We start from the raw sequence: 27,986 nt of genomic DNA, 5'->3' as shown, positions 1-27,986 counted from the left end.
TTCTCACTCTGTGCACCTTGCTGTTGGTGTGACAAGGCATTTAAAGATGTTTCTGGCATTTTCTTTTTTTTTTTAATTTGTGAGGTGGTGTGTTAACTCTATGGTCATTGGCTAGGAATCGCGAGTTCTCAACTGTACATATCTATAGTTTGTAAAAAGAACAAAGCAACCGAGACACACTCTTGACGCTCCTTGCTGGCGTCGAGGCTGTAGGAGCGATGCCTTCCAGAGTGGCCGTAGCTCAGGGCGTGCACTGTGGGGCTGGACCTGTGGACACTGAAGTGGGCATCCATTTAGCTTCAGGTTGTCTTGTTTCTGTATATAGAGACATAGCATCCCGCTGCCATTCTTAGCTGTGGAAAAGGCTGGGGGGGTCAGCTGGCATAAGAAGTGTTTTGGATCCCTTTTAGTTGAAGTGCGGTAGTTTTAAACTGTTTGTTTTTTACACAAACCATAGAACTCTTCATTGTCAGCAAAGCCAAGAGCCACTGCATTGATGAAAGTTCAAGAACCTTCTGTACTAAACACGATCTGCAACATTCTGTTACTTTTTTTTGTATGTTTAGAATTCTGAAATGTTTTTGAAGTTAAATAAACAGTATTACATTTAAAATAAATAATTAAAATAAGTTATGGACATGGTAACTATGTGAGGAGATGGATATATTAATTAGCTTGACTGTGGGAATCATTTCACTATGTGTGTATATCAAATTATCATGTTGTACACCTTAGATGTATACAATTTTAATTTAAAATAATAAACAAATAAATAAGTTATGGAACCCTAATTCTTTATTTGGCTGTGCCAGGTCTTAGTTGCGGCAGGCAGGCTCCTTAGTTGCAGCATGCAAACTCTTAGCTGCGGCACGCATGTGGGATCTAGTTCCCTGACCAGGGATCGAACCCTGGCTCCCTGCATTGGGAGCACAGAGTCTCATCCACTGCGCCACCAGGGAAGTCCCTAATTCTTTATACTGCATGACACGTACGCCCTTCCTATTTCCAAGTCTGATTCGAGGCAACGGAGTGTAAAGAAGCATAAGTAAACTGCTTTCTAGTTGGAAGGCTGGAGGATGGCCGTTATCAGGCATGGACAACTGAAGAATGTTACACAGGGCTAGGCTGTGCCAGCGTCTTGACCAGGTCCTTAAACCAGTTGACATGAGTGACCGATACAGCTGTGCTTTACCCTTCCCTTGGCGTTTTGGGGTACTCTTAAAGATGCAGGGAAAAAAGGCTTAGGTCAAGACTAATTACCCTGCCTGTCACCAGGTTCACAAACATATTAATATTTACCCTAAGTCCTAGAATTTAGCTAGGTGCATTTAGTAAAAGTATCACTTTAAGAATCATTGCTTTAAGGCATTAAATGGTACCCGACAGGCTTGGGAGAGTTAATGTTCTCTCTAAATTCCCAGAGAATTCCCAAGGAGTATACCACTGGCAAAACCTGATAATTATTTAATAACTATAGCCCCTGTTGTACAGCAGAGTTGAATGTATTGTTCTTTACAGCAACTACTATGTCCTTTCCATTTAATACAGTTTTAATGGGAATTCCCTGGCAGTCCAGTGGTTAGGACCCCGCGCTTTCACTGCCAAGGGCTAGGGTTCAATCCCTGGTCAGGGAACTAACATCCTGCAAGCCGTGGGGTGAGGCCAAAAATAAATAAATAAAATAATAATAATAATACAGTTTCAAAATTACACTTTATCCTCACCACAAAAAAGAAATAATAATTATGTGATGTGATAGAAGTGTTAGCAAATTGTAATCATGTTGCAATATATAAATGTATCAAATCAATATGTTGTATACCTTAAATGTACACAATGTTATATCATTAAAGCTCCATAAAAATAAATAATTAAACGTTACAACCTAATGCTTCTTGGTTTTTCCCTATAAGAGAGAGACTTCGATTGGAAAATACTTTAGGAAAACAGATAAGGTTATTTCTCATTTAAATAATGTCATTACTTTAGCTCACTTTTCAAAAGTAAACAGATTGTAAACCTCTCCATTGAAATCACAGTTCCATAAAGCAAATAGCAAGAAAAAATTCAAAATCTTTTTTCAACTTGTTAAAACTTGTCTTAGTGGACAAATCTTTAAGATCGGTCATCTGTAAGTTATGTTTAAAATAGAGGCACATACGAATTTATTTCTAATGTTTGAAACTTTACTCCTAAGCCCTGTCTCTGGGGAAACTGCTGGTAACACACTTGTTGTCATTTAGAATCTAAGCGCTTATGATTTCCTCCTCATTTTCCACCTACCTTCACACACTCAGCTGGCTATCTCTTCCCTTTTTGTCACTCTGGAGCATCTATTCCAAATGGTAAACAAGAGAAACACTACCCTCTCAATTTCATCTATAGATTTTTTGGGAAGGAGTGTGAAAGGAGAAAATGACTGTTTCTAGCTTATTTGTAAAGTTTAAAATTTAAGGCTACCTCTATTTCTAATAACCACAGATAATCAAGAGATACCGAGGCTGGTTTATAAGAACAAACAATGTATTTTTGTTTTTTGCTTTATATATATATTTATTTATTTATTTATTTAAAGTTTAGTTGACGTACATTATGTTAGTTTCAGGTGTACTACATAGTGATTTCACATTTACATACATTATGAAATGATCACCACAATGTCTAATAATCATCTATCCCCACACAAAGTTATTACAGTATTATTGACCATATCCTTATGCTGTATATTACATCCCCGTTGCTTATTTATTTTATAACTGGAGGTCTGTACCTCTTCACCTCCTTCACCTATTCTGCCCACCCCTCCACCACCCTCTGGCAGCCACCCGCTTGTTCTCTGTATCTATGAGTTTGTTTTTGTTTTGTGCAACACATATTTGTTATTCTACAGCAAACCTATAATCCACGTGGCTGTATAATCTTACTAACCTTTTTTCCATTTCTTAAGTGGGTCAAAGTAGTCTAATTATCAGGTCTGTAATTAAAGAGTCAAATCATGAAAAACTAGTACACTATAATCAGATTAATTAAAGAGTTTTGTTTTTGACTATCATAGTAGAGAACTAGACCTGACTGAAAATTAAATTGTACTTAGGTATGCAGGAGTGTCTTGAAATCTGTATGATGAAAAGAAAGTACTTTGGAGAAATAAATTCCGGAGTAATGAAGTCAGCTGATATCATCTTATGCTGTGAACTCACTCCCCAACAGATGGTGCTAGCTCACCTCTAGTGAGAGCTCTTCTGGTCTACCCTCCCTCAAAATGTACCATGACCTTGATGGTGAAAACTGATGTGGTGATTTGAATAGAATGTATTGTTAACCTTCTTCTATTGCCCCTGAACTTTGGCTTTTAAGACCTCATTCCACACAGCCCAGTTGGAGAATCTATGGTCGTATCCTCTTGTGAATTTGATTTCTTCCATGGTAGCTACAGGAAATCATTTTAAAGGTCATTTATATGATAACAATGGATATTATTTAACTTTTTCAGAAAAGTCAGATTACAGAAGGCCTGTCACTTTAGGTATGTATCCCCCAAAATGACAATGAATCTTGAAAATGTTGGAGGTGGGTGTTTCTTCCTAACTTAATCTGACAAATGTTTAGTGATGATCTACTGTATATTAAATATAGTACTAGGAACTGGGGATGAAAATAGAAGTTATGCCTCCTGCTTGTGAAGGACCTAGCCCAGTGTATCCCAGAGTTAAGTCATTTTCACATATCCTACGAGAATTTTGCCATAATGATGCACTTTGTTACCATTATATGCTTACTATATTTCTTCATCTCACTTTTATTTTAAAAGAAAAATCTATGAATATTAATTTTTCTTAGAAATACAATTGATTTTATGTGTTGACCTTGTTATCTTTTTTTAATATTTATTTTATTTATTTTGGCTGCGCCAGGTCTTCGTTGTGGCACGCGGGATCTTTTAGTTGCGGCATGCAGGCTTCTTAGTTGTGGCATGCGGACTTCTTAGTTGCGGCATGCGTGTGGGATCTAGTTCCCCGACCAGGGAATGAACCCAGGCCCCCTGCATTGGGAGCACAGAGTCTTACCCACTGGACCACCAGGGAAGTCACTCATCAATATTCATTTTTAAAGTTTCATAGACAGAAAGTAATCATCAGAAAATATCATGAAGAAATATATAAATTCTAGCCAATTATTGTTATCTACAAAGTTTTAAGCCTGAGGCCTGCTCTCTCTTAAAAAAGGGAAATTAATCACACAATAATAGAGAGATGTTAAAGCCATAAGCACAAAACTAAAACTTTCTCCCTAAAGTATTAAAAGGGGAATAAAACTCTCACACTACGCAATTCAATATTTAACATCATATCAGTGTAACACATAAAACCATCTACAGTACCACTAATGGTAAGTGCCCAACATTTTGGGGGACATTCTAGCTAGAGAAAGATGCATGTAAACAAATCATTATTATATAGTTTCATTAGTGCTACGTAAAGACATTTGGAATACTGTGTAGGATATGATGGAAACAGATTAGTCCTCTGTAGGGAAAGGAGACTGCAATTTATTTTAGAGAAAATTGATGTTTGAGATATTTATTGAAGGATGAATACAAATTTACCAAGAAATAGAAAAATCAGGGCATTTCAGTGAAAGTGAACCAGATGAGAAAAGGCACAGTGTGGTGGGAGCAGTATGGTGTGCTGAACTATAGGAGAGGGAAGAATGAATGTTAAAGAGGTTGGAATGGAAACTAGGAGACAAATTTTTAGAGGATCTGTATGTATACCAAGCCAAGGAGCTTTGGCTTAATCCTTTTGGCAATGGGACTCCATCACAAGTTTTTAAGCAGGGGATTATGAAGATCAGATCTGTGTTTTATAAGGATGATTCTGACAGAAATGCAGAGCATGAGTTGGAAGGAGTAGTGAAGTAGAAACTGGTATAAGCGGATCAGTTAAAAGGTTCTTGCATGTGATGTTTTCTCTCTCTCTTTTTTTTTTTTTCATATGTCTGGGAGTACATTCTTTTATTTATTTATTTGTTTGTTTATTTATTTATTTATGTATTTAGTTGCATTGGGTCTTTGTTGCTGCACGCAGTCTTTCTCTAGTTGCATCGAGCGGGGGCTACTCTTTGTTGCGGTGCGCGGGCTTCTCATTGCAGTGGTTCCTCTTGTTGCGGAGCTCAGGCTTTAGGCACGCGGGCTTCAGTAGTTGTGGCACATGGGCTCAGTAGTTGTGGCTCATGGGCTCTAGAGAGCAGGCTCAGTAGTTGTGGTGCACGGGCTTAGGTGCTCCGTGGCATGTGGGATCTTCCTGGACCAGGGATCGAACCCATGTCCTCTGCATTGGCAGGCGGATTCTTAACCACTGCGCCACCAGGGAAGTCCCTGATATGTTTTCTCTTAAAAAAAAATATTTCTTAAGTCAGGTAGAGAAAGACAAATAGTATATGATCTCACTTACATATGGGTTCTTAAAAAATGGAGCTCACAGATTCGGAGAACAGATTGGTGGTTACCATTTTCACTCAACAAAATGAGTGAAGGTGACCAAAAGGTACAAATCTCCAGTTATAAGAAAATAAATCCTGGGGATGTAATGTGCAGCATGGTGACTATAGTTCACAATACTGTATTATATATTTGAAAGTTGCTAGAAGAGTAGATCTTAAAAGTTCTCATCATAAGAAAACAAAAATTTGTATCTATGTGTGGTAATGCATGTTAACTATACTTTTTGTGGTAATCATTTCACAATATATACATACATCAAATCATTATGTTATATGCCTAAAACTAATACAGTGTTATATGTCAAATATATCTCAATTTAAATAATATTTCTTAGCTTTGTTCACTGAAAAGGCTTAGAAACAATGACCAGTCCAGTAGCACTCAGCACCCCGAGCACAGACTATAGTCTCTAAATATCATTTTCTCCTCAAAGGAGCCATGACTTTGAAAGAGTGGCTAATGTCAGGTCTGGGGCAGGAAATGTACAAGATAAACCCGGAATAACTTGTCACATCAGAAGGAAAAAAGCCATCAAAGGCTTCTGGGGTCCTGTCAAAAGGATTCAAAAGACAATACTAGCTAAAGAAGGGATAATTTGAGTATTGATAATAATAGTAACTGCAATGAATTAAAACATATCAAATATCTGTAAGAGTGCAAGGTCATACTTACCCTAAAAAGCAGTCTAATTGATCACCTTTTAAGCCTAACTTTTCTGTACAAATTTATACCTCAGGGAAACCCAAATGGTTGATGAAGGAAGTTTTCTTTCCCAAAGTATTTCAGTCAGTAAAATAAAGGAGGGGGATGGGAGGAGGTGGAGTGAATGGGGAGCAAGGGGGGTGGGCTGATGTCCAATCATGTGTGCTCGTACAGTGGCATTCGACTCAGAATGAAAGAAGGGGTGGACCAACATGGATGAACCCCAAACACATGATGTTAAGCAAAAGAAGCCAGATACAAAAGAATACATTCTGCATGATGCCATTTATATGAAGTTCAAAAAGAGTCCAAATTAATATATGTCGATAAAAATCAAAGAGATGATTGCCTTTAGGGAGTAGGGACTCCTGGAAGGGGGAATGAGGGAACTTTCTGAAGGTGATGAAAGTGTTCTATATCTACATTGGCATATTGGTTATACAGGTGTATATAGTTGTCAAAAGTCATCAAAGCATATACATTTACGATATGGGTACATCACAGAATGTATATATATATATTTTTTTTTTTTTAATTTTTATTTATTTTTTGGCTGCATTGGGTCTTCGTTGCTGCGCGCAGGCTTTCTCTAGTTGTGGTGAGCAGGGGCTACTCTTCACTGCGGTGCGCAGGCTTCTCATTGCAGTGGCTTCTCTTGTTGCGGAGCACAGGCTCTAGGCACGTGGGCCTCAGTAGTTGTGGCTCGTGGGCTCTAGAGCACAGGCTCAGTAGTTGTGGCGCTCGGACGTAGCCACTCTGAGGCATGTGGGATCCTCCCGGACCAGGAATCCAACCCATGTCCCCTGGCTTGGCAGGCGGATTCTCAGCCACTGTGCCACCAGGGAAGTCCCCTATATTTTACCTTAATAAAAATGTTTCAGGACTTCCCTGGTGGTCCAGTGGTTAAGACTCTGAGCTTCCACTGCGGGGGGCATGGGTTCCATCCCTGGTCAGGGAATTAAGATCCCGCATGCTGTGCAATGCAGCTGAAAAATAAAAAGTTTCATAATTTTTTCTTAATTAAGAAGAGAAGAGGGGTAGTGGACAGTAATTTTGAGAAACTTTTTAAAGTTGATCTATCCATTCTCTGGGCCAGCTCCACTGGTGGCCTGCTTAGGTTGCCAGTGTGGGATGTTGCAGGGGTAACTAGAGGGATCTCAGAAGTTTTTGTGAGCTGGTAGAGGTGTGGTTACTCCATAGAACTCTGTGGTGGGCTTCAGTGCCATGAAAGGGCTTCAAGCCACCACAGAGCTTGGCTTCAGGCATCCTTGGAAAGCCACAAGCAGTGGTGGTGGAGCCATGGCTGGATGATGGGAATCCGGGCCCTGCCCTCCGCAGCCTCCAGCCAGAGTCCATGGTGTGTGCGCCTGTCATCGGCTTTTTAGTGGGTCTCATATTTGTTTAGACTTGTCTAGTTGTCTGGAAGCTGGCGTCATGTGAAATGGGAAATGCTGCTTTCGCAATGCTGGCTGAAATTTCACAAACGTTGGCAGCACAAATTCAAGAGAAGTGTCAACTCCTTGGCAAGGATGGCACTGTTCAAAGGGGGACTGTAGCAACTGAGTCATCTTTGGAGGATATTAGCCTAGAGAAAGAGTCAACGAAAACTCAGAGCCTGGCGGACACCTATGGAATGCTGACGAGTACCAACTCTATCCTGAAGGAGGAAATAATAAAATAATACTTCCCTAATAAAAAGAAGTAGATGAAAGATCCAGACACTCAAGAAAAAAGGAGCTGATGGCTGAAGTTGCAAGAATGATCTGGTCACTTAACTAGGAGTCACCACATCTCAATAAATTTTCCAAACAATAACTCCCTGTTGTCCCTCCAGACGGTGGGCCTTGGTCTGAAAGCAGAGGCCTCCTGTGCTGCCAGGCCACATTCACCCACCTCCCTCCAATACGACGTTATCGTCACTCCAGATGCAAGCAGTTCCTGTAGAGACCTCCTTTTCCTTCTCATCCTCCTCTGGGAAGCGCTTACAGAGCCCCCTTCTTGGGCTGGAGTTTCTCCTCTACCCTCAAATCCTAAAAACAGAAGTGAGTTCCTTTGAAGTTAGTCCAAACTTCAAATGAACCGACTATTGGAATCAACATCAAGAAACTAGAGACTTTTAAAATCAGGTCTCTTCAAAATGAATTTTAATCTCATTTGTTAGCATTTTAAAAACTTAAAGGGCCATACTTGTGCTCATAATAACAATCAATAGAACTTCAGTTCTCAGAATAGGGTTTGTAAAATTATTTTTATATAAATGTTATAATTAAATTTTTACTTAATTTTTCTCTATACATAATATAAATATTATGTTTTATTTAATTATACGTGCAGTTTATCAATAGCATAAAATTCCAAGAGGATTCTATAGTTCTTTAGAGGGTCCCAAGCAGGATTGAGCCCGAGCTGTACAGGGTGGTAACCATTCAATGACACACATTTTATTGGCTTTCTCTCCTTGCCTGTATCACTCTCCATTTTCTGCGATTACCTTCCAAATAAGTTACATGCACCTGAGAGTATGTCTCCGGCTCTGCTTTCAGGGGAAACTAAGCTAAGACGGACACTGGAATGTACAGCCAGCCACACAATATATAACTAGGCCCTTCGGGCTGACTTTCCCTTGCCTTCTACTACAAGGGGTGTGGACACTGTCATCAATAAATGAAGCTTAGTCACACCTTTCTGAACTGTAGTCCCCATTGTCAGAAAGACAGCATGTAATGGGGACAGTGTCATCTCCAGGCAGTGGATGCCTCCGGTCCATGAATTCTCTAGACCCCTCCCATCCTGCCCCCTTTCACACGTTCCTGAATGTATTGGTCACATTAAATCAATGAGACTAACTGAGCTGCTCCTTCCTTATTCCACTGTTTCTCTGACATTACCCAGGAAATTACTGGGACCTTTGGTCTTAGCTGTCCCTCAACTGTGGTGCCATCTCAACCAGTGTCTGGCAGGCTAGTAATTCGTTTTCAGTAGAGAAGTAGCAAGCAGCTACATTGGGTAGTTTTAGGGGCCAAGAGCCTGGAGTTCTACACTTAAGCCAATCCTGATATACGTCAGAGACCATCTCATTAGAGCATTTATTGCACCCCATCAATCTTGTGGTGCAATAAACAACAAGACAGAGCACAGCATAGAATACCAAGCATGAACACTGTCTTTTTTTTTTTTTTTTTTTTAAATCACCTGCAGCCTTTCAGGCCAACATATGCTTCTTTGAACTGAGAGCTTCGGAAGTAGCATAAATGTTAGTTGCAAGCATCTCTGGGACTTATGCTCACAGGCCTTTAGATTGCCAATAAAGGCGATCTTGCAGAGACATTCTTAAAAGTCTAGTGATTTTTGGCTCTCTTTTCTTATTTAAGAGAGAAACACCAAAAATGGCTTGGAAGCTTGGCCAGGATGTGTTAACTAGTGGCTTCACTGTACAGTTTACTGTAGACCTGTACTCAGGCCTTACTTTGTAGATGCCCAAATGTTAGCGTCTGTAGGGTTTTTTTCTCTTGGGCTAGTTTTCTGTTTGTTTGTACTGTTGTTATTGTTCTGTATTTCAGGAGAGAGTGTAAGCCTGGCTGCTATTATTCTAGGAGTTGAGTAAGGGCAGGGACTAAAGTTCTACAACTCAGTATGTAAAATTTAACTTTACCTCCCTATTTTACCTTTTGTCTTACTTCCCTGAAATATTCCTGAGGCTAGAGCTCTGTTTCGATTTTTCCAGTGAGAATACCTGGAATGTCTTCTTCTGTTGGGGTGGGGAAGGTTTAGGTGCCTGGCTATGCAATGTAAGGGCTGGCATCTAGAGAGCTAGCTGCTTTTTATTAGACTTTCAACTAATCTTGTTTTTAATCCACACCCCATTCAAAGTGACAGGTGCCTCCAATTCTGCAGCCGTTCTTGTCTTGCTTTATGGCTTTTCCGACTGCAGATGCTTAAATTTCAGCTTTCTCTGCTTTTTTAAGTTTCCACTTGTCCACCTGCTTGTCATTTTCCAAGTTGTATTCTAGCAGCAAATCACCTATCTGAAAAGACTACCTATCTCAGCCTCCTTTGCATCTAGTTCTGGCCAAAGGGGAAATGCTATGAGAAACATCAGGAATGGCCTCTTAACGGGATTTGATTCGGCTGTGGAGCACATCCTTTTATCCTTCTCTTCTCCCTTCTTCCTACTGCCTGGAATGTGGACGTGATAGCTAGAACGCCAGCAATTATCCTGAACTCATGAGGGAACCTTCCTTGAGGAAGGAAGCCACATACTGAGGATGACAGAGCAGAAATATAGGAGCCTTGGTCCCTGGTGGCTGTGGAGTTACCCCAGACTAACGGCGGACTTCTTTTATACTAACAGTAATTCTGACAAATTCTGTCATGTACAATTTCCTTCAAAAGAGGGGGAAAGACTATGATACATTGATAATTGTGTACATTGCATCACTGAGTATGTTGCCGACAGGACAGAACTTCCTTTTTGACCAGGAGGATAAAAATAGACTTCTCTCTCCCTAACAATTTTACATATCTAGTGATTGGAAGAATTTCCAATAGACTGACTCATACCTCCTTTCCTTTTAATCTTTGTATATATGGTGCCATCCACTGCAGGATAAAGTCACATTGCAATGTAACCTCTGGCCCTGCACCTTTACACGAAAGGATCCCAGGTGAGTTGGCACAGAGGGCAGTAGGAATATTCCTGGGAGCCATTTCTATTCCTGGATGGCTAGCAATACTTACCTCTACACAGAAATACTGCATCACACATAATCACATTCTACGAAACCCAAACCAATGTATGCTCAGTTCAACTTCCCATTAACTGGGTCCCATTAACTGGCCACACTGTGGCCATTCCAATGTGACATGACTAAGGGAAGTCTATCAGAAGGAACATCAGAATGGAAGGAAATAGAGGTCTTAACTGATTGTGATGGAAATATCTTCGGCGAATTTTACTCAAACCTATGACCACATGAGATCATTTCTAGGCCCTTAATGGGCTTGGAAGGAGTCTGTGTAAGTGAGGGACCCTGAAGCTTAAGCTCCATTAGCTTCACAGTATATCTGCCTTGGGTAGGGCAGGTGGAATAACATTTATCAAACAGGAACACTTAGTTTATTTATGCTGTTGCAACCACGGTACCAGGAGAAACAACAGTCACTATGCCCAAAATTTCTTGTGTTGAATGGGACTCAGGGACATTCTTTTATTCACAAACCCAACACTTCTCTGTGGTCTTAATCACTGGCTTCTGCATAAATTCCTCCCGAATTTCACTTCTGTTTCTCCTTCTTTTTTTTTTTTGTGGTTGCAGGAACTTCAAACTGTGAGGTCTCATCCTCTTTGTTGGACCTATTTCCAAGTATCTTGCTGACCAAGACACATTCTTAGCAAATGAGTCATGTTTACCTAAATCTACTAATTCAGTACAATTTATTTCTAACTTATTAATACACAAAGTAGTTTTCAAACACATATATCCACATGATGCTTTAATCCTTTATATAACTTCTATCCAGATATATCATGCATAATTTTATACTCAGAAAAGTTCCATGTTTTATATACTTATTAATTTTATAAATTTCCTCAGAATATATTCTTCTTTTGATCAATTCTACACTTCATTATAAGTTAAAGAAAATGGCAGTGTAGCAATGGGATGGTGGATAATTTCTCTGGTATGAGTAGCAGAGGCTAAAAGTAGAACCATTACTACTTTCACCTTACATTAGTACTTTCACCTTACAGAGCGATCAAAATTTTTCATAAGATTTTTCCTCCGGATTGTTCTGTCAGCTTTTTAGGTTTTTCAACTTCCACAGGCTTGCTGTACTATCAGAATCGTGGGTTGGTTTAGCTGATTCTCTGTAGAGAATAACTGCTAATAATTGCTGTTTCAGAAAACAAGTCAACCAAAGTTAGCTAACAAACGCTTGCTAAGATTCTATATTGATTTAAAAATATACAATAAAGCTAATGGAAATATTAGTACTGTCCAAAAGGGACATAAGAAGCACTTTATAGAAAGAATTTAGGAATTTGAAACTAGATTCTAGGTTAAGGTTTGAGGAGTTTGTTTATTTCACAGTGTTAGTATTTGAAGATCAAATTCTCTTGGCTTAGCAGCTATGATGGATCATCCTATTGTGCAATGTAGAAACTCAGGTTTAATATGATCTCACATAAAACTCATTTAGCCATTAATTGAAAATAGACAAATAGGCTGGTCATGGATTGGCAATTTTGGCCTTTTTACGTATTTAATTTAGCCTAGTTTGTTTTCTTCAACTTCACCTTCATTGTGTATTCCTGGGTTAAAAAAAATGCATATTTGTTTGTGTGTTTAACTGTATTTATTGCAGACTTAATTTTAAAAATAAAACTATTTAGATAAGACTACAGCAGTAGTAACATTTCACAGCTGCAAAATGTCTCCTTATTCCCCCTCTTTTTCTCTGTCTCCCCTTCATACACATTGCATTGTTGGTTTCTCTTAATAGTTTCTCTAGTATTCTAAAATTATGTGGTATAAGGTCTGTCTCTTTTAATGATGAATATAAACCTTGGACATTTCAGTGTAGTAACTTTGACTTCAGGCCTTTTATTCCCACTTCAAATATAATTTTGGTTCACTTCCATTCAGTGGTATACACTGTTCCACAATTAACTTTGTTCTGTGCTAAACTCTGGTATTAAATGTTATGGTCAAATCTGGGCTTCAAAGCTTTCAAAGCAACATGATAGATCCATATTACATGTCCTCATGATTGCAGATCTCTGCATGGTCAAGTGTTCCTGGAGAAAGAAACTGACCTCTTGGCAACAACAACTCTTGGGTAAAATTATAAACTAATTTTGGACAAGAAAAAAAACAAGAGCATCAATTGCTGCCATTTGGTATGAATTAGACAATGATAAAATATTTGTTTTTGTGAAATGATAATAGGAGTGACATTCTAGATTTTAAAAAATTGGCCAGCTATCATATTTGCCTGAAAAAATTAAAATATTGAATGAAATATCTCTTCTCCCATAATTCAGCTGGAATAAATTTTTCTCCTAAGCCATATTAATTTATAACAAAGGAAGCTAGTTTTAGTGAAGCTGAGTAGCTTATAATAATAACAATAATTAAATTTTGTTAGTTGACATAAAATGTATTAGAGCAAATAGGACTGTGAAATGCAGCTTTTGAGGAACCCTTTAATCTGATTCATATTTATCACTACGAAAAAACATAAAATTTCAAGGAATGATCTCTTGAAAGGAAATGAACATTTTCAATTCTAATGTTATCATAAATGTATATTAAGAATTTTTAATTTCTCAAGAAAAATACTTGGGAAGCCCTTATGAAAAATTTATCTAATTCTGTTGGGTGTTTACCATACATGTCTCTTTTTAGAAATACTTATTATTATAGCCTATAATGAAATATCTAAATAAATCATCTGCTTTACTGATATGTAGTTAGCTTGGACTGCTGGTGTTTGGTATGTGTTATGGACTGAACTGTGTTCCCCCAAATTCATAGGTTGAAACCCTGACCCCCAGTGTGATTGTCTTTGGAGATAGGACCTTTAGGGAAGTAATAAAGGTTAAATGAGGTCATAAGGATGGACTCCTTATCTAATAGGATTGGTGTCCTTATAAGTAGAGGAAAAGACACCAGATACCTCTCTTTTTCTCTTTCTCCACCCTACTCCCCCTCTTCCTCCCCTGCATAGATGGAAGGTCATTTGAGGACAAAGTGAGAAAATGGCTGTCTGCAAGCCAGGAAGAGAGGCTTCACCAAATACCAATCCTGACAGCAACTTGATCTTGGACTTCTAACCTCCAGAGCGGTGAGTAAATAAATTTCTGTTGTTCAAGCTACCTAGGCTCTGGTATTTTGTTACGGCAGCCTGGGCAGACTAATATAGTAGATAAAGGCACAATACAGACATAAAAGGGCTGTACATTTTATAAAATTCTGAATCTGCAGATTGGCAAGGTCTGATGTGATGCACAGTGTGGAGATGGCAGCACCAGATTCACCCTGGAAAGCATCAAAATACCACTTTTGAACAGAGGCGATATTTCCAGTTAAAACATTACAACATAAGTAATTTGATGGTGGTGATGCATTGACTTCATTCAGTTGGTCACTAAATTACAGATGCTAACAGTATTTCAAGAACTGCAGAAGAGACTGGGGACTTGCAATTTCTATTATTGTTGATATTTCTATTATTGTAGAAATTCTATTATTTTCTTTCAAAGCACTTTGGATGCCTGGACTTTTGCAAATGGAGAGATGCAAGGCAAGGGCTTGATACTCTTATAATTAACATTTTTGAGTGCTTACGTGATTACATGCCAGGCCCTGTTCCAAGTGTTTACATAAACTGACTTTGTTTAATTCAGATAACAACCTACCTGTGAGATTGCTATATAGGGACCATTACTTCCATTTTACAGATAAGGAAACGTTTACGATGTATTACATTTAAAGATCAGAGGGACTTCCCTGGTGGTGCAGTGGTAAAGAAGCCACCTGCCAATGCAGGGGACACGGGTTCGATCCCTGGTCCGGGAAGATCCCACATGCCGCGGAGCAACTAAGCCCGTGCGCCACAACTACTGAAGCCCACATACTCTAGGGCCTGCGTGCTGCAACTACTGAGCCCGCGTGCTGCAACTACTGAACCCCGCATGCCTAGAGCCCGTGCTCTGCAACAAGAGAAGCCACCGCAATGAGAAGCCCGCGCGCGCACTACAATGAAGAATAGCCCCCGCTCGCCACAACTAGAGAGAAAGCCTGCTCGCGGCAACGAAGACCCAACGTAGCCAAAAAATAATAATAATAATAATAATAAATAAAAATCAGAAATAAGGAAAATTATATTTAAAAAGAAATTAAGAGAGCAAAAGGGAGAGTGGGGATGGGAGGAAACAATCAGAATCTAGGTTGTGCTAGGTCCTTTTTTCTCCCCACCCATGATCAACTAAATCACAGTGAAAAGCATGTCTTACTAGTAAATTGTGCTTTAAAAAAGAAAATATTTTATTGAAGCAGATAAGCAGCATGATTAAAGAATGGGATCCTAGGGGAGTATCTTTACCCTAGAATGGGTCTTACCCATAACTGAGTCTAATCTCCTCATTTTACAGGTGAGAACCTGAAGGACCCAAGGAGACACGGGTAAAGTGTCAAGGACCCGGATGAGATCCCTGTCTCCTGTTGTTACATAAACAGAGGCTACACAATTCAGAGGCATGTTTTAAAAATGCGAACTCAACTATAATTTGTTACCATAACCACATAACCATTTCTCTCTTAGGAGAGAAATGTTCTCATCCAAATGTTCTCAGCTATTTCCTAAGCTAAGCTAGGAACTATCCCTAGAGTTGAGCAGAGACCCCTAAAACCTTTTAACTTGGAAATCGCCACGCTATGGGAGAAATATCTACAACACTTGGAAAGGCTTTGAGGTTCTCGCAGACACTTCTTTTTCAATAAGCCACTTTATTGAGGTATGAATGACATATAAAGAGCTATACATATTTAACGTATATGACTTGATGATTTTGGATATAAGTATATACCAGTGAAACCATCACCACAATCTATGCCATAAACATATCCGTCACCTTCAAAAGTTTCCTCCTGCCTTCTTTATTATTATTTTTTGTGATAATGACACTTGACATAAGATCTACTCTCTTAGCCAGTTCTTAATATTGTCAACACAGGCACTATGCTGTTCAATAGAAAAGGACTTTTTCATCTTGCATAACTGAAACTTTGTACCCTTTGACCACTTCTCTCCAGCCACTGAACCTTCTAGCTTTGCTCCGGTTCCAATTTAACCAAGTGCCAGAAGCTTATTTTGTGTCATATTAACAAACAGTAAATATTTTAAATGTTATCTAGTAAAAAGACTTAACTTGGCTTTTGTATCTTTTCTGGTCTGCTATAAGTTTCCACCAGTGTCTCCTCTTTCCTTATTTTGGTCTCACACTTCGTAGCAAAACAGAAGAGGAAGCACTTTATGCAGAAGACCTTTGGGAACATTGTAATTGCATTTTTCCTAATCAGTTTTATTGGATATTTCTAGTTTGCTTCCTATTTCATGTTCCATCATACCTCTAATTGTTAGATGTTTATTAGTTTTTAGACCACACATTTTAAAATTTACTTACGGCTCTTCATTACCACATCTTTTATAAAACATCTTGAGTATTTTAAGCACCCTGTGACCATCCACGTAATCCATTCCTGCTAGCAACTTAAAATAAGTAGCACCAAAATAACTGAGAAGTTTGAGAGGTGAATCCTTAGTAGATACACACATGGTCAAAGTGTACACATTGCTTAAGAGAGGAATCTCTTGAAGGACCCTCAAGCACTGCATTGGGTCCAAGTTCTAAATGTTGTATCAAGAAGGGCAGGGGAGCCAAAAAAGTTCTCTCCATTTTCCCAAACCATAACCTTAGGAGAGAAATGTTCTCATCCAGCACAAGCCGGGCTGTGTCTTCACAGTGTTGTAGTCTACCAGCCTTAGGGAATCAGGCAGAGGAGAAGCCTTTCCTCTGAGAGAACCTAACTGTCCTCATTTCAGGAACGGTTATGTTCAGCAGAGCAGCTAATCTCATTGCCAAGAGGGAGGGAAGTCAAAGGCAGCCTCAAGTAACTTAGTACCAGGACATTCCAGGCTTTAAAATAGCTGCCTTTACCTCATGGGCCATTTAAAGAAATCTATATAGAATTTGAAAACAAGCTGTAATAGAACCTTACCCAACAGAAGCAAGGTCCCACCAGACATTTTTGCTCATTCCCTTTGCTTTTATTTTCCAGAGTTTCTTCCTCACCTTAAATTTTTTTCCTGCCTACTCACTCACTCCCTGGATGGTTTAATTCTCTTCTGGGTATAACCATTATGCATAGTAGATGCATGGACATGCACTTTCCTTAGCTCCTCCATTTTCCTTAGCGCCACTGCTAGTCTTTTGGATGGTGGCATCCACCTCCTCTAACACACATCCATCCACTGGCCCCTTACGCTCCCATTGCCCCTATGTGGTTGAATGATTTTACCATCCACCCAGCCGTTCACACTAGAAAACTCAGTCATCCTGCCTCCTTTTCTCCATCATGTCCCCTTCCTCCAAACACATTCCATCAGGCATCAGGTTTGGCCACTTCTGTCTGTGGAATGTTTCTGGATTCCAGGGACTTTGCAGGAAGCTTTTAGCTTGTCTCAGCTCAAAGTCTCTCTGTTTCCATTTATCTTCCACATTGTCATCAATTATTCTTCCAGAACAAAAATCTGGTTTTACTTTTCTCCTGCTTAATAACATCTGATAGTTATCCACTGTCTGGATAGAGTTTTATCTCTTTAACAATGTATACACAATTCCTCTATGTCCCTTCCCCCCCCAATCAAAATTCACCTTTCTCCCTACCTGTTCTCTTGGTTCACTGCTTTCTGCCAAATGACAGCCAGCTTTCCCAACACCTTAGCCCAGAAGTGGTTTCTTTTTTTTTCTTTTTTAAATATTTATTTATTTGGCTGCATCGGATCTTAGTTGCAGCACGTGGGATCTTCCTTGCGGCACGTGGGATCTTTTAGTTGCGGCATGCGGGATCTAGTTCCCTGACCAGGGACTGAACCTGGGTACCTGCATTGCTGCACGTGGGCTTTCTCTAGTTGTGGCGAGCGGGGGCTACTCTTCGTTGCGGTGCGAGGGCTTCTCACTGCGGTGGCTTCTCTTGTTGCGGAGCACGGGCTCTAGGCGTGCGGGCTTCAGTAGTTGTGGCTCGCAGGCTCTAGAGCGTAGGCTCTGTAGTTGTGGCGCATGGGCTTAGCTGCTCCGCAGCATGTGGGATCTTCCCGGACCAGGGCCCGAACCTGTGTCCCCTGCATTGGCAGGCAGATTCTCAACCACTGCGCCACCAAGGAAGTCCCAGAAGTGGTTGCTTAATGTGCTATCTAGTTTCTTATTGTGGTTTCTTAATGTGCTATCTAGTTTTTCATTCCATTTCTTTTTCTGGGTTCTCAACATATTTTTTTCTTCTCATTTAGGTCATGCTTTGCAAGACTATGTTGAGGATTTTATTTTATTATCTTATTTTATTCTAATTAAAATAATATCAACCATATCCAAGTCTGTTGTCTTGCCAAAAAGAGTTCTGAATCTGAAGTCCAGAATAATATCCAGTCTAGTCTTGTACAATTTGGCTAGTATTTCAGCCATGGACAATGTCGCTTTCCCAAGGTAAAGGAAATATTTGATCTACTAGCCCCACCAAAGCACTCATTTGTCATGAATTTGATGTCCTGAAAGTTATGGAGTTGGGTGTCATAGCGGCTGGTTTTCTGAGCAGTGAGAGAAGAGGTATCTTTCTACTTGAAAAACCAGTTCTTTGATGAGAACTCTTTCTACCCACCTTCCCTCCAAAGCAAAGGTCAAAATTAACACCTTAATACTAAACTCTGGGTATTGTATTATTTTTTTCAGATATAGCACCTACTAAAGGAAGAGAAGTATTCTCCATTTTTTTAATGTTTCTGGTAAAAAGAATTACAGGCTCCTTAGTAGCAGCACATAGAGGTAGACAGTTGTATGAACATTACGGATATAAATGAAAGTGATAGTAAGAATTACTGAGTTGATCAGATTCAAGAAGGCCATATGTCCTACTCTATCAACTTCCAGAAGCCATTCTTCCTGCCTCTCAACTCCCAGAGGTAAAGGACTGAGAAGTCTGGGGAGAAGCATCACATTGATACACACAGTATCTGCAGGCAGTCGGCATAGTTGAGTGGTTAATTGCTACCATTACTCAATTAGCTTATTAGATTCAAGAATAATCAACCAACAAACATTTATTGACGAGGAAGGGCTGTATCACCACCACACCATGTTAGGTGCTGGGGAACACAGTGAGAAAGCAAAAGAGTTTAAAGACTGGAGGGGAAGATACATATTGAACAAATTATCACAATTTATTAAATAAATTAATTTAAGGATACAATAAGTAAGAAATATAGGCTGCCAACAATGGAAAACCAACACATACATGCCTGCATGTACATACACACAGAACAGCGCTTGAAATGAATCTATCTTTTCTCTACTTCAAGTGACAGCTTTATTAATTCATAACAAGCAATATAAATAGCAGCTTCTATATAGAATTTATATGTACCCCTTTTCTGTTGTTGTTTATAGCTGCCTGATAAGAGCAAGCATACATGGGTACTACTGATGGCAACAGGCAGGGTTGCTGCAGTAAATTTATTCAAAACAAGTGATATTTATGGGTTCTCATGTAAATGGACAAGCTGTAGATGCATTTAAGAATTTGGATGTCTACTTACATAAGCAATAGAGCACGGTGGCTGAAAGTAGCCCACTGGAGCCAGACTGGCCTCTGTTCCATACTGGATCCACTACTTACTAGCTGTGTAATCTCAGACAGTGCATCTGTAAAGTGAAGATAAACAATCACATTAACAACCTCATAGGTTATTATGAGAATTAAATGAGTTAATACTCGTAAAGCACTTAGCTCATGTTAAGCTCCTGCCACAGAGTAAGTGCTCTACAAATGTCACTATTGTATTTGCTCAAACAAGGCCATTTTTTAGCCAACTATCTGAACACAATAATACTGAATCTCATAGACGCAGAGGGGATTTTTGCGGAAGTGTATCCCAGTAAGGTTTATTAAGCTTAGACAAGGGGGTCCAGGAATTTAATACCACATTTGTTGTCTTTAGAGCTGCGTTTCAGTTAGGGTGTTGCCTGAGAATGACAGTATTTTCTGATTTAGAATGTGACATTTACTCTGATATTGTTAATATGTGTACTAGTTAAAAATAGTAATAGATAGTCTTCATGTATGTTAGCTTCCTTTAGACTTATTTTGAAAAAATTCATTTGTCTTATTATATGAATATATTGTGTCCCATTTAACCGAATGGTAACAAATTAAGGAAAGAGGTGATAGAGTATGAAATGTTGATGGAAGCTTTTACTATGTGGAACACCTTAGAATATAAATTTCTACAGTGCTATTAATAGTTATATCATCAACAACATTTTTTCAGACTTTGTGCTTCACTCTGGAGAAAAGAGTACGGCATCCTGAATTTCTTCACTGGGTAATTTAAAACCGAGTTATAATGTGGACAACTGCACACATGTTACTTGAGTTCAGCATCAAAGTTGTAAATGAAAATAGATAATATGCTCTCTCTCAAAGCTGTTACTATTTAACAAAACACATTCAAATCAACAAAATAGTATGAATATATATGACCATAAATGTTTTTATTAACTCTTTGTTTTGGGCTTTTTTAAAAACCTCATTTTAAATACTTAATTCTAATTCTACTCTACTCAAGTAGACTATAATAGCGAATACATATCTAGTGCTTACTATTTACATTCCAGGTGCTGTTCGAGTTACTAGTAAGTTCTGATTCTAATAAGAAAGCCACATACAGCAGTTTCAGCTTTTATGTAACACAGTAACCTCACGGAGAAGAAAGTGAGGGCGTACCGAAAACTTAACTACGTAGTCTATAGACCAGTGTTTTTTGTAAAGCATTTATATCGACACCCAGTTTTAGGAACCAAAACCCTTGTATAAATTTGTATTACTATTCTAGAAAGGAGAGTGCCGTTTTTCAGGGGACTATATTCCACTTGGTCTGTCTCTGAGGCCTATTAACCAATAAAACCGTTCTATTCTGCCGCTCTGGGACATAAGCAACAACGAAAAGGAGTAATGACCTTAGACCATAAATAAGTTGTCAGGACAGCCAAGGTGACAGAGGAGAGACGACGAGCCCCAGGACTCGGGTTCCTCCCAGCGACCGGCTGCAGAAGGGGCGGAGCACGTTTCCGGCGAGGCGCTGGAGGCGGGGCGCGGGGGCTCGGGGGTGGGTCTCCCGGGAGCTGCGGAGACAGCCTGCGCCGCGAACGCCGGGCGTGTGCGCAGGCTCAGTGGGCCGCCAGGAGGGAGCGACCTAGCGGGCGGTCTAGAAGAGCGCTGACCGGTCACGGGCTGTGGGCACGATGAAACCCGGAGAGGAGAGGCCGGTGGAGGGGGGCGCCTGCGCCGCCGTCTTCGAGGTGGAGCTGCTGAAGCTGCGCGCGGCGGAGTGCATCGACGAGGCGGCCGAGCGCCTGGGGGCCCTGAGCCGCGAGATCTGGAGCGAGCCCGAGCTGGCCTACGAGGAGCACCATGCCCACGGCGTGCTGACGCGCTTCTTCGAGAGCGAGCGCCCGGCCGCCTCGTGGGCTGTGCAGCCGCACTACCAGCTGGTCACGGCCTTCCGTGCCGAGTGGGGGCCGCCGGGGGGCTGGGCGGCGCCGCGCCCGCTGCACCTGGGCTTCCTCTGCGAGTACGACGCGCTGCCAGGCATCGGGCACGCCTGCGGCCACAACCTGATCGCCGAGGTCGGGGCGGCGGCCGCGCTGGGCGTCAAGGGGGCCCTGGAGAGCCTCCCCAGGCCGCCTCTGCCGGTGAAGGTGAGGTGGGGCCCGGGCTTGGGACTCCCATCGCCAGCCCAGGCCGGGACCGACCTGAGAAGGACGGGAGCCGGCGCTTCCTGTGCGCCTCCGTCCCTTCCCACCCCGGGGCAGGTGTAGGGGACAGCACTCGACGTCCTGGCTTTTGCTAGTAGGCAGAACCCCTGGATCAAAGTCAGTAGTTCATGAGTTGCCGACCTAGCGACATATTGCAGATTTTTGCTTTTTCTCTCCTGTTAGTTGTAAACAGTTGAGTGGACTCTCTCCCTTAGGAAAGAACTTAGAACCATTTCGTGATGGCTTATTTTTGGTAACAGGGGCAATCGCAATTTGCTGACAAGGTTGTGCAATCTCTGGGAGGAGGTAGTTATTATAGGGAAACCTGCAGACCCTCTTCGTTAGCCTCCAAAAAATCTTTTGTTTGTGGCAGTCCTAGGAGCTGTTGTGATTCGAATCATTGGAATTTGGATAGGAAATGTTCAGTCGTTAGAACTACAAAACCTCTAGAAGTATACAAAAAATGGGAAGAGAGTGAACATTAACTACATGATCCTTAAGTCTTAAAGTTTATTTCGCGATTTTAAGAAATAGCTCGATCCTTTAAACGGGGAAATGTTTATGTTAGCCACAGGGCAAGTTTAACCTTGTGTTACTCTGTTTTTCCAGATGGTATATTCTTTCTGTGGGCTAAGATTCAATCACCACTGCTCAGGTTAAGGGGAAGACTGATGTTATATTTTAATATTCTTTAGCCCATTTTTTCCAGTGTCAGTAACCTTTCTCTTTTATCCTTACAGTTCCATCTTTTGTGGCTTTTTCTCTTTAGCCGCCTTCTCTTTTCTGCCTCTGGGCCTTGTTTTTCATTTGGCTAGGTTTTTGTTTTGTTTGGGGGAGGAGGTGTCCTTTGCCATTGCATGAAGCACTGGAGAGATTTAGCTCTAACCAGGTTTATGAAAGGTTCAGAGAAGTCAGCAAGATTTAACCTGAAAAGTCATCAGATTTAATGAGTCAAGGGTTAAGAGTAAAAAGCAACTTAATTTAAGAGTTTGGGTGCTTTATAACTTCTGAATAAAGCAAGACTTTGGGAAATACACTTCTGATTTTGAATGGTAATACTCAGTTTTAGTAAGGTTATCTCTCTTATCTGAAAATGGAATTTATGTTGATTCTCTTTGCAAGCCAAGAACTTTTCCAACTTGTTTCATTGTGTTCTTATACGTGACCTTGAAAGTGTATTAGTTGTTTATAGATAATTTTTCTTTGCTTTTAAAAATTGTTTGAAGAAGTTAAGTTTAATATCAAAGTAAAATGTTTATTCTGTAAAGTTCTCTTTTGTTTAATTAGGTGTTTGGTGACCAATAAATCTGCCTGGTTGAGCTGGTGGAATCGAATTAGTAAGTTTGTGTAATAGTTGGCCGTTTCTAACCGTGGTATTAAGATTTATTCAATGCTTTTCATAAAGGATTAATGCGTTAAGACCTTTTAAAGAGGTAGTTTGGTAAAGAAACAGAGTTCAGGCCTGAAGGTCAGGGTATCTAATCCCAGCTCTGCTTTAAGCCTTGCTCTGTGATCTGGGGCAAGACATTTCACTCCATGCCTCAAAACCACCCTTCCTAAAATGATGATACAGATCGCTCACCTACCTCACAGGGTTGTTGTGAGGATAACTAATAAGTAACTAGAAAGTTCCTTACCAGTAAAATGCTTATGAATAATTATATACATATATACTAAAAAACAGTCAAAAATAAGCTTTAAGAAGTAAGTCCTAAATAATTTTGAGGAACTTAGTATATAGTACTTATCTCTTTTCATCTTTGACATTAGTTCTATAAAATTGTGTTGTAAGATTGGGAAAAGTTTCCTATAGAGACTTTAGTACATACTTTGAGCCAAATTGGTATAATAATGTCAATTGCAAGTTTGTGGTGAATTTAGCACGGTAGATTTATGCCCACTGCCTTACTTGAGTCAGAGAACAAAACCTCTCTTCATAGTTTGATTTAGATTGTGAATACATATGCAAGGGAACCTGACTGATATCGCCTGGTAGGATTTTTTGTTGCTCTGACACAGATATTTCTTTCTAGGTAATTGTTCTGGGAACCCCTGCGGAAGAAGATGGTGGTGGCAAAATTGATTTAATCGAAGCAGGGGCTTTTAAAAATCTTGATGTTGTTTTTATGGCCCATCCATCTCAAGAGAATGCTGCTTATCTACCTGATGTGGCTGAACATGAGTGAGTAATCAAGTTGGAATAAACGTCATAGTGGAAAACAGGCTATTAGAATACTTTAGTGACTTAACTGGAGGCTAAAACTCTGTACTTCTGCATTTAAAAAGTAAATTGAAAAAAAACAGTAAATTGAAAGATAATGGTGTGATACTTGATTTCCATTGAACGACATTTGGTAGGCCCCTTCTAATTGAGATTTAATATGGTGTTCATAATTGAACTGTTAAAATACTGCCTAAAAAGCGTGAGAATAGCAAACAATATGTTGACACTTATGTTCTATTTTGAATTGAGAGGAATCTGGTTTCTGGACAATGTCCTTTGATATGGAGTTGCATTTGCAGCTGAACAGATCTGCAAGAGACAGCTTTGTTAGACTTGGGAAGAAAACATACTTCTCTAGTTTACTTATTTTGAGTTCTTTGCAAAAAGGATGAATTATGTTCCTGATGAAAAAATACAGAAACTGACTAGCTGTGGATTTGATTGGAATTTGCCAATATATCCTTTTCTGATTTGTCTGGTGCTGAAACTTTTTTCTTCTTTTTTATCTTTCTTTATGTTGAAAAGTTCACTTTTTTTGGTACCTAGGAGCATGCATCATTTAAGTGGTTTAAATTTTTTACATCAGAAATTTCAACCATAATAGTTAATGGTCCAGTTAGGGGTCTGGTTCCAAGGGGCCATGGCTCAGCTGCTTCAGGAAAACCCCATGCTCTCCTCTGCAGTAGCCAGGGAGTAATCGCAGAACCACCCCAGCAGTGCTTCTAGATTGTGTGTTCAGTTATCCTGCATTTCTCTGCATCCCTTGTTTTCAGAGGATGAGTATTTTAACTGTCCTGGTATTTGTGGTCTTATCACCAGGAATAATTGGTATTGTGACAGTAGGAAGAATCTTTCAACTTCCGTTTCAGGGATGCTGTACAGTAGTACACCTCTGGAAAACCTTAGAGGTTAGAAATCTCTGCCAATGCCTCTGGCTAGAAGGGACCAGTGGCTGCAGGCAGGCTTCCCAGTTCATTAGCCTTCTAGGGTTTAGGGTTAGGTAGGCTTCTTGGCCTTGATTCTGAAGTCAGTCCATTGGGCCTCAGGCCTTTTCTTAGTATCTGGCTTCTTAGGTTTTTCACTGGCCAACTTTTAAGATGGAAAAGAGAGCAAGAACAAAAATTTAATTTAAAAAATTACTAATCTATTCATGCTAAAAATCTGTAACAATAAATAAGATAAAGCACTATGTCCCTATTAATCACCTTTTTCACATACAGTCCCTTTTCTAGAGATATATATTCTTCCAGGACTTTGGGGGTATATTTATAGACATAAAACAGGTACATGTATAAATTAAATTTTAAAGGAGGATTTCCCCCCCTCTGAAATAGTCTGCTAAATATATTGTTGATCTGGCTCTTGCTTTTTAAAATTAAACAATGTGTCTTGAATATCATTCCATATCAGTTTTTTTTAAATGTGCTTTTTAAGCCTAAAATACTAATGCTGATATAAAGCAGGCATTAACATTTCTTTTCCTGTAGTTTATTGTGCTTTAATTGTACATAGATTTGAACCCTAGAAGAAATGGTGCTAGAGCCATTTTCATAAAGAACATCTTTTTCCATTTTTTAATATTTATCACCAGTTTTGTTAAAATTCCAGTTTCTGGGTGATGGTGATAAGATATAGATTGAGGAAATAACAAGTATCCTAAAATTTAAAATATATATTTGGATGCTTTTACTTGTTTTTGTTTTTTTAATAGAATGTTTGGAATCAGTAAAGAAATGCCATGAGCCTCCTGAATCTAGCTCATTAAAAAAAAAATAAGTCTAGAGTGACTTTTTAATAATTTAAATGTGGGTACTATTAATCAGGCTTAAAAAGTATTATCCAAACAAGTCACCATTATTATTATTTTTTTGGGGGGGTTATCAGACAAGGCCATGAGTCATGTGTTCAAAGAGTTAAAAAAACAAATGGAGGCAAGTCATCTTTATAAATAACTATTTAATATACAATCCTTTCTCTAAACCTTATTGTTTTTTATTGTATCTGAGTAGACTGGTATGAGAACTATTGGGAAGTGGAAAAACAGTTTATAAAATTTTAAGGGGGGATGTCCCTGGTGGTGCAGTGGTTAAGAATCCTCCTGCCAGTGCAGGGGACACGGGTTCGAGCCCTGGTCTGGGAAGATCCCACATGCCACGGAGCAACTAAGCCCGTGCGCCACAACTACTGAGCCTGCACTCTAGAGCCCATGAGCCACAACTACTGAGCCTGAGTGCCACAACTACTGAAGCCCGCACGCCTAGAGCCCATGCTCTGCAACAAGAAGCCACCACAATGAGAAGCCTGCGCACCGCAACAAAGAGTAGCCCCCGCTCGCCGCAACTAGAGAAGCACGCGTGCAGCAACAATGACCCAACCCAGCCAAAAATAAAATAAATAAATTAATTAATTCTTAAAAATCTTTTAAGGTATTAGTGATACAGGTATTCTGGAACATTAATAAAATATTGGTCAGGAACAACTGACTTAACGCTAGAATATTTTGTAATACTGTGAATATAATCTGATTTTTAGAGGTTGTCTTAACCCATTTCAAATGTCACCTCCTTTCTGTCTTTCCTTGACCTTTCCCCACCCTTAAGACAGAAAGAATTATTTGAGTTTTTGCAGACCTTTGATATAGAACTATCACAGTACAGTGTAGAAGGAGACAGGAGCCATCTCTTGTAATTCCAGCACTTAATACAGTATTGCACTGTTTGTTTAAATTGAATTGTGTACAGATTTAATTTGTACAGGAGCTCCATTGAGCAAAGTTCTTTTTCTCTGGTTTTTTGGAATGCCTTCTTTGTGTTAGTCACTGTATTACATAATAATAAACTAGAACTAAGGTATGTAAATTGCTACATTATTGCTACAAATTAATTCATCAGTGTGAATTAATTTTGAATAATAGTCGGGTAGTTCTAATTACTTGGATTTTCTTACTTTGGTGATATTGAAAAAAGTAATTCCGAATGATGTTTTATTTCCTAGTATGACTGTGACGTACTATGGAAAAGCATCTCATGCTGCTGCTTATCCCTGGGAAGGACTAAATGCATTAGATGCTGCTGTCCTCGCCTACAACAATCTGTCTGTGTTAAGACAACAAATGAAACCGACCTGGAGAGTTCATGGTACGAATGTCAAATACTTTGGGTAATAGATGGCGCTTAATATATTTCAGTGCAGTATAATTCCTTAATATTTGATTTAAAAAAAACATTTGGGAACATTTTATGTACTTTATGAATATTTCAAAAATTTTTAACATTTTCAGAAATTCCTGGGACAGGATACTAGACGTTCATTTATATGTGGGTAAGAAGATAGTTAAGATTATTTGTACATAAATAGAATGGTCATTTTGAGTATTAGAAATAATGTTTTTATGTAAGGATCTATGTTCTTTCTGTGGATATTTGAAAGTTAGAACTTGATTTTTCAGTTATCCTCACTGTCTCTTAATATTCTGTGGGTATTTGAAAGTTAGAATTGGATTTTTTCAGTTATCTTCACTGTCTCTTAATAACAAAATTTCATCATTTTCTCATTTAAAAAAAAAAGTGGTGGTTACTGGTTTTATGTACTCAAGTGCTGTTAATCCTAAGTAACATCTTTTTAAATTATGTGTATCACCTTAATGTATATACAGTAATAAAGTACTGTCTTGAAGGTATAGATTTATTTTTTAGTTTAATTCCTTATGATTTAAGAAATTATTATACTTTAAGATCTGTTCTTTGCCTGATTTTGCTGTAGTCTGAAATTAGTTTGTAACTGCACTTTTACCAATTTTCTACCTTAGTTTCTTTAAAAAGAATAAACAGGAATATGTAAAAAATATTTCTTTTTAAAACAGGTCATATAAAATAGGTTTTGCATACTTATTTTCATTATTATTTTGAATGGATACATCTTCCCTCTCAGTCTAGTTCCAAATAAATGCGTTTGTTTTGACAGTTGGT

At 39.3% G+C, this 27,986-nt stretch overlaps 1 protein-coding gene and 1 long non-coding RNA gene across 3 annotated transcripts in view; one reads left to right on the top strand and one right to left on the bottom strand.

Moving 5' to 3' along the window:
* Window positions 1–4,843: 4,843 nt before the first annotated feature.
* LOC133102412 (uncharacterized) lies at window positions 4,844–21,085 on the bottom strand. Its single transcript, XR_009702944.1, has 3 exons — window positions 20,997–21,085; window positions 19,577–19,682; window positions 4,844–5,391 (listed from the first exon to the last, which is right to left on the bottom strand). It is a non-coding gene; the product is annotated as an uncharacterized LOC133102412 (long non-coding RNA).
* A 76-nt stretch (window positions 21,086–21,161) lies between these two features.
* The window catches only part of PM20D2 (peptidase M20 domain containing 2), a 28,689-nt gene continuing 21,864 nt past the window's right edge, over window positions 21,162–27,986 (top strand). For both annotated transcript variants that reach the window (XR_009702943.1, XM_061207396.1), the window contains exons 1-3: window positions 21,162–21,737; window positions 23,828–23,976; window positions 27,013–27,155. Coding sequence is in view for 1 of the 2 variants with exons in the window: in XM_061207396.1 (XP_061063379.1) it covers window positions 21,282–21,737; window positions 23,828–23,976; window positions 27,013–27,155 (748 nt within the window). In the remaining variant the exon portion in view is untranslated. The remainder of the gene's footprint in view (window positions 21,738–23,827; window positions 23,977–27,012; window positions 27,156–27,986) is intronic.

Source organism: Eubalaena glacialis, chromosome 12, assembly GCF_028564815.1.
Source record: "Eubalaena glacialis isolate mEubGla1 chromosome 12, mEubGla1.1.hap2.+ XY, whole genome shotgun sequence".
NCBI classification, from domain to species: Eukaryota; Metazoa; Chordata; class Mammalia; order Artiodactyla; family Balaenidae; genus Eubalaena; species Eubalaena glacialis.
The sequence above is the reverse complement of the archived record's forward strand: the minus strand, read 5'-3'. Positions and strand labels throughout refer to the sequence as shown.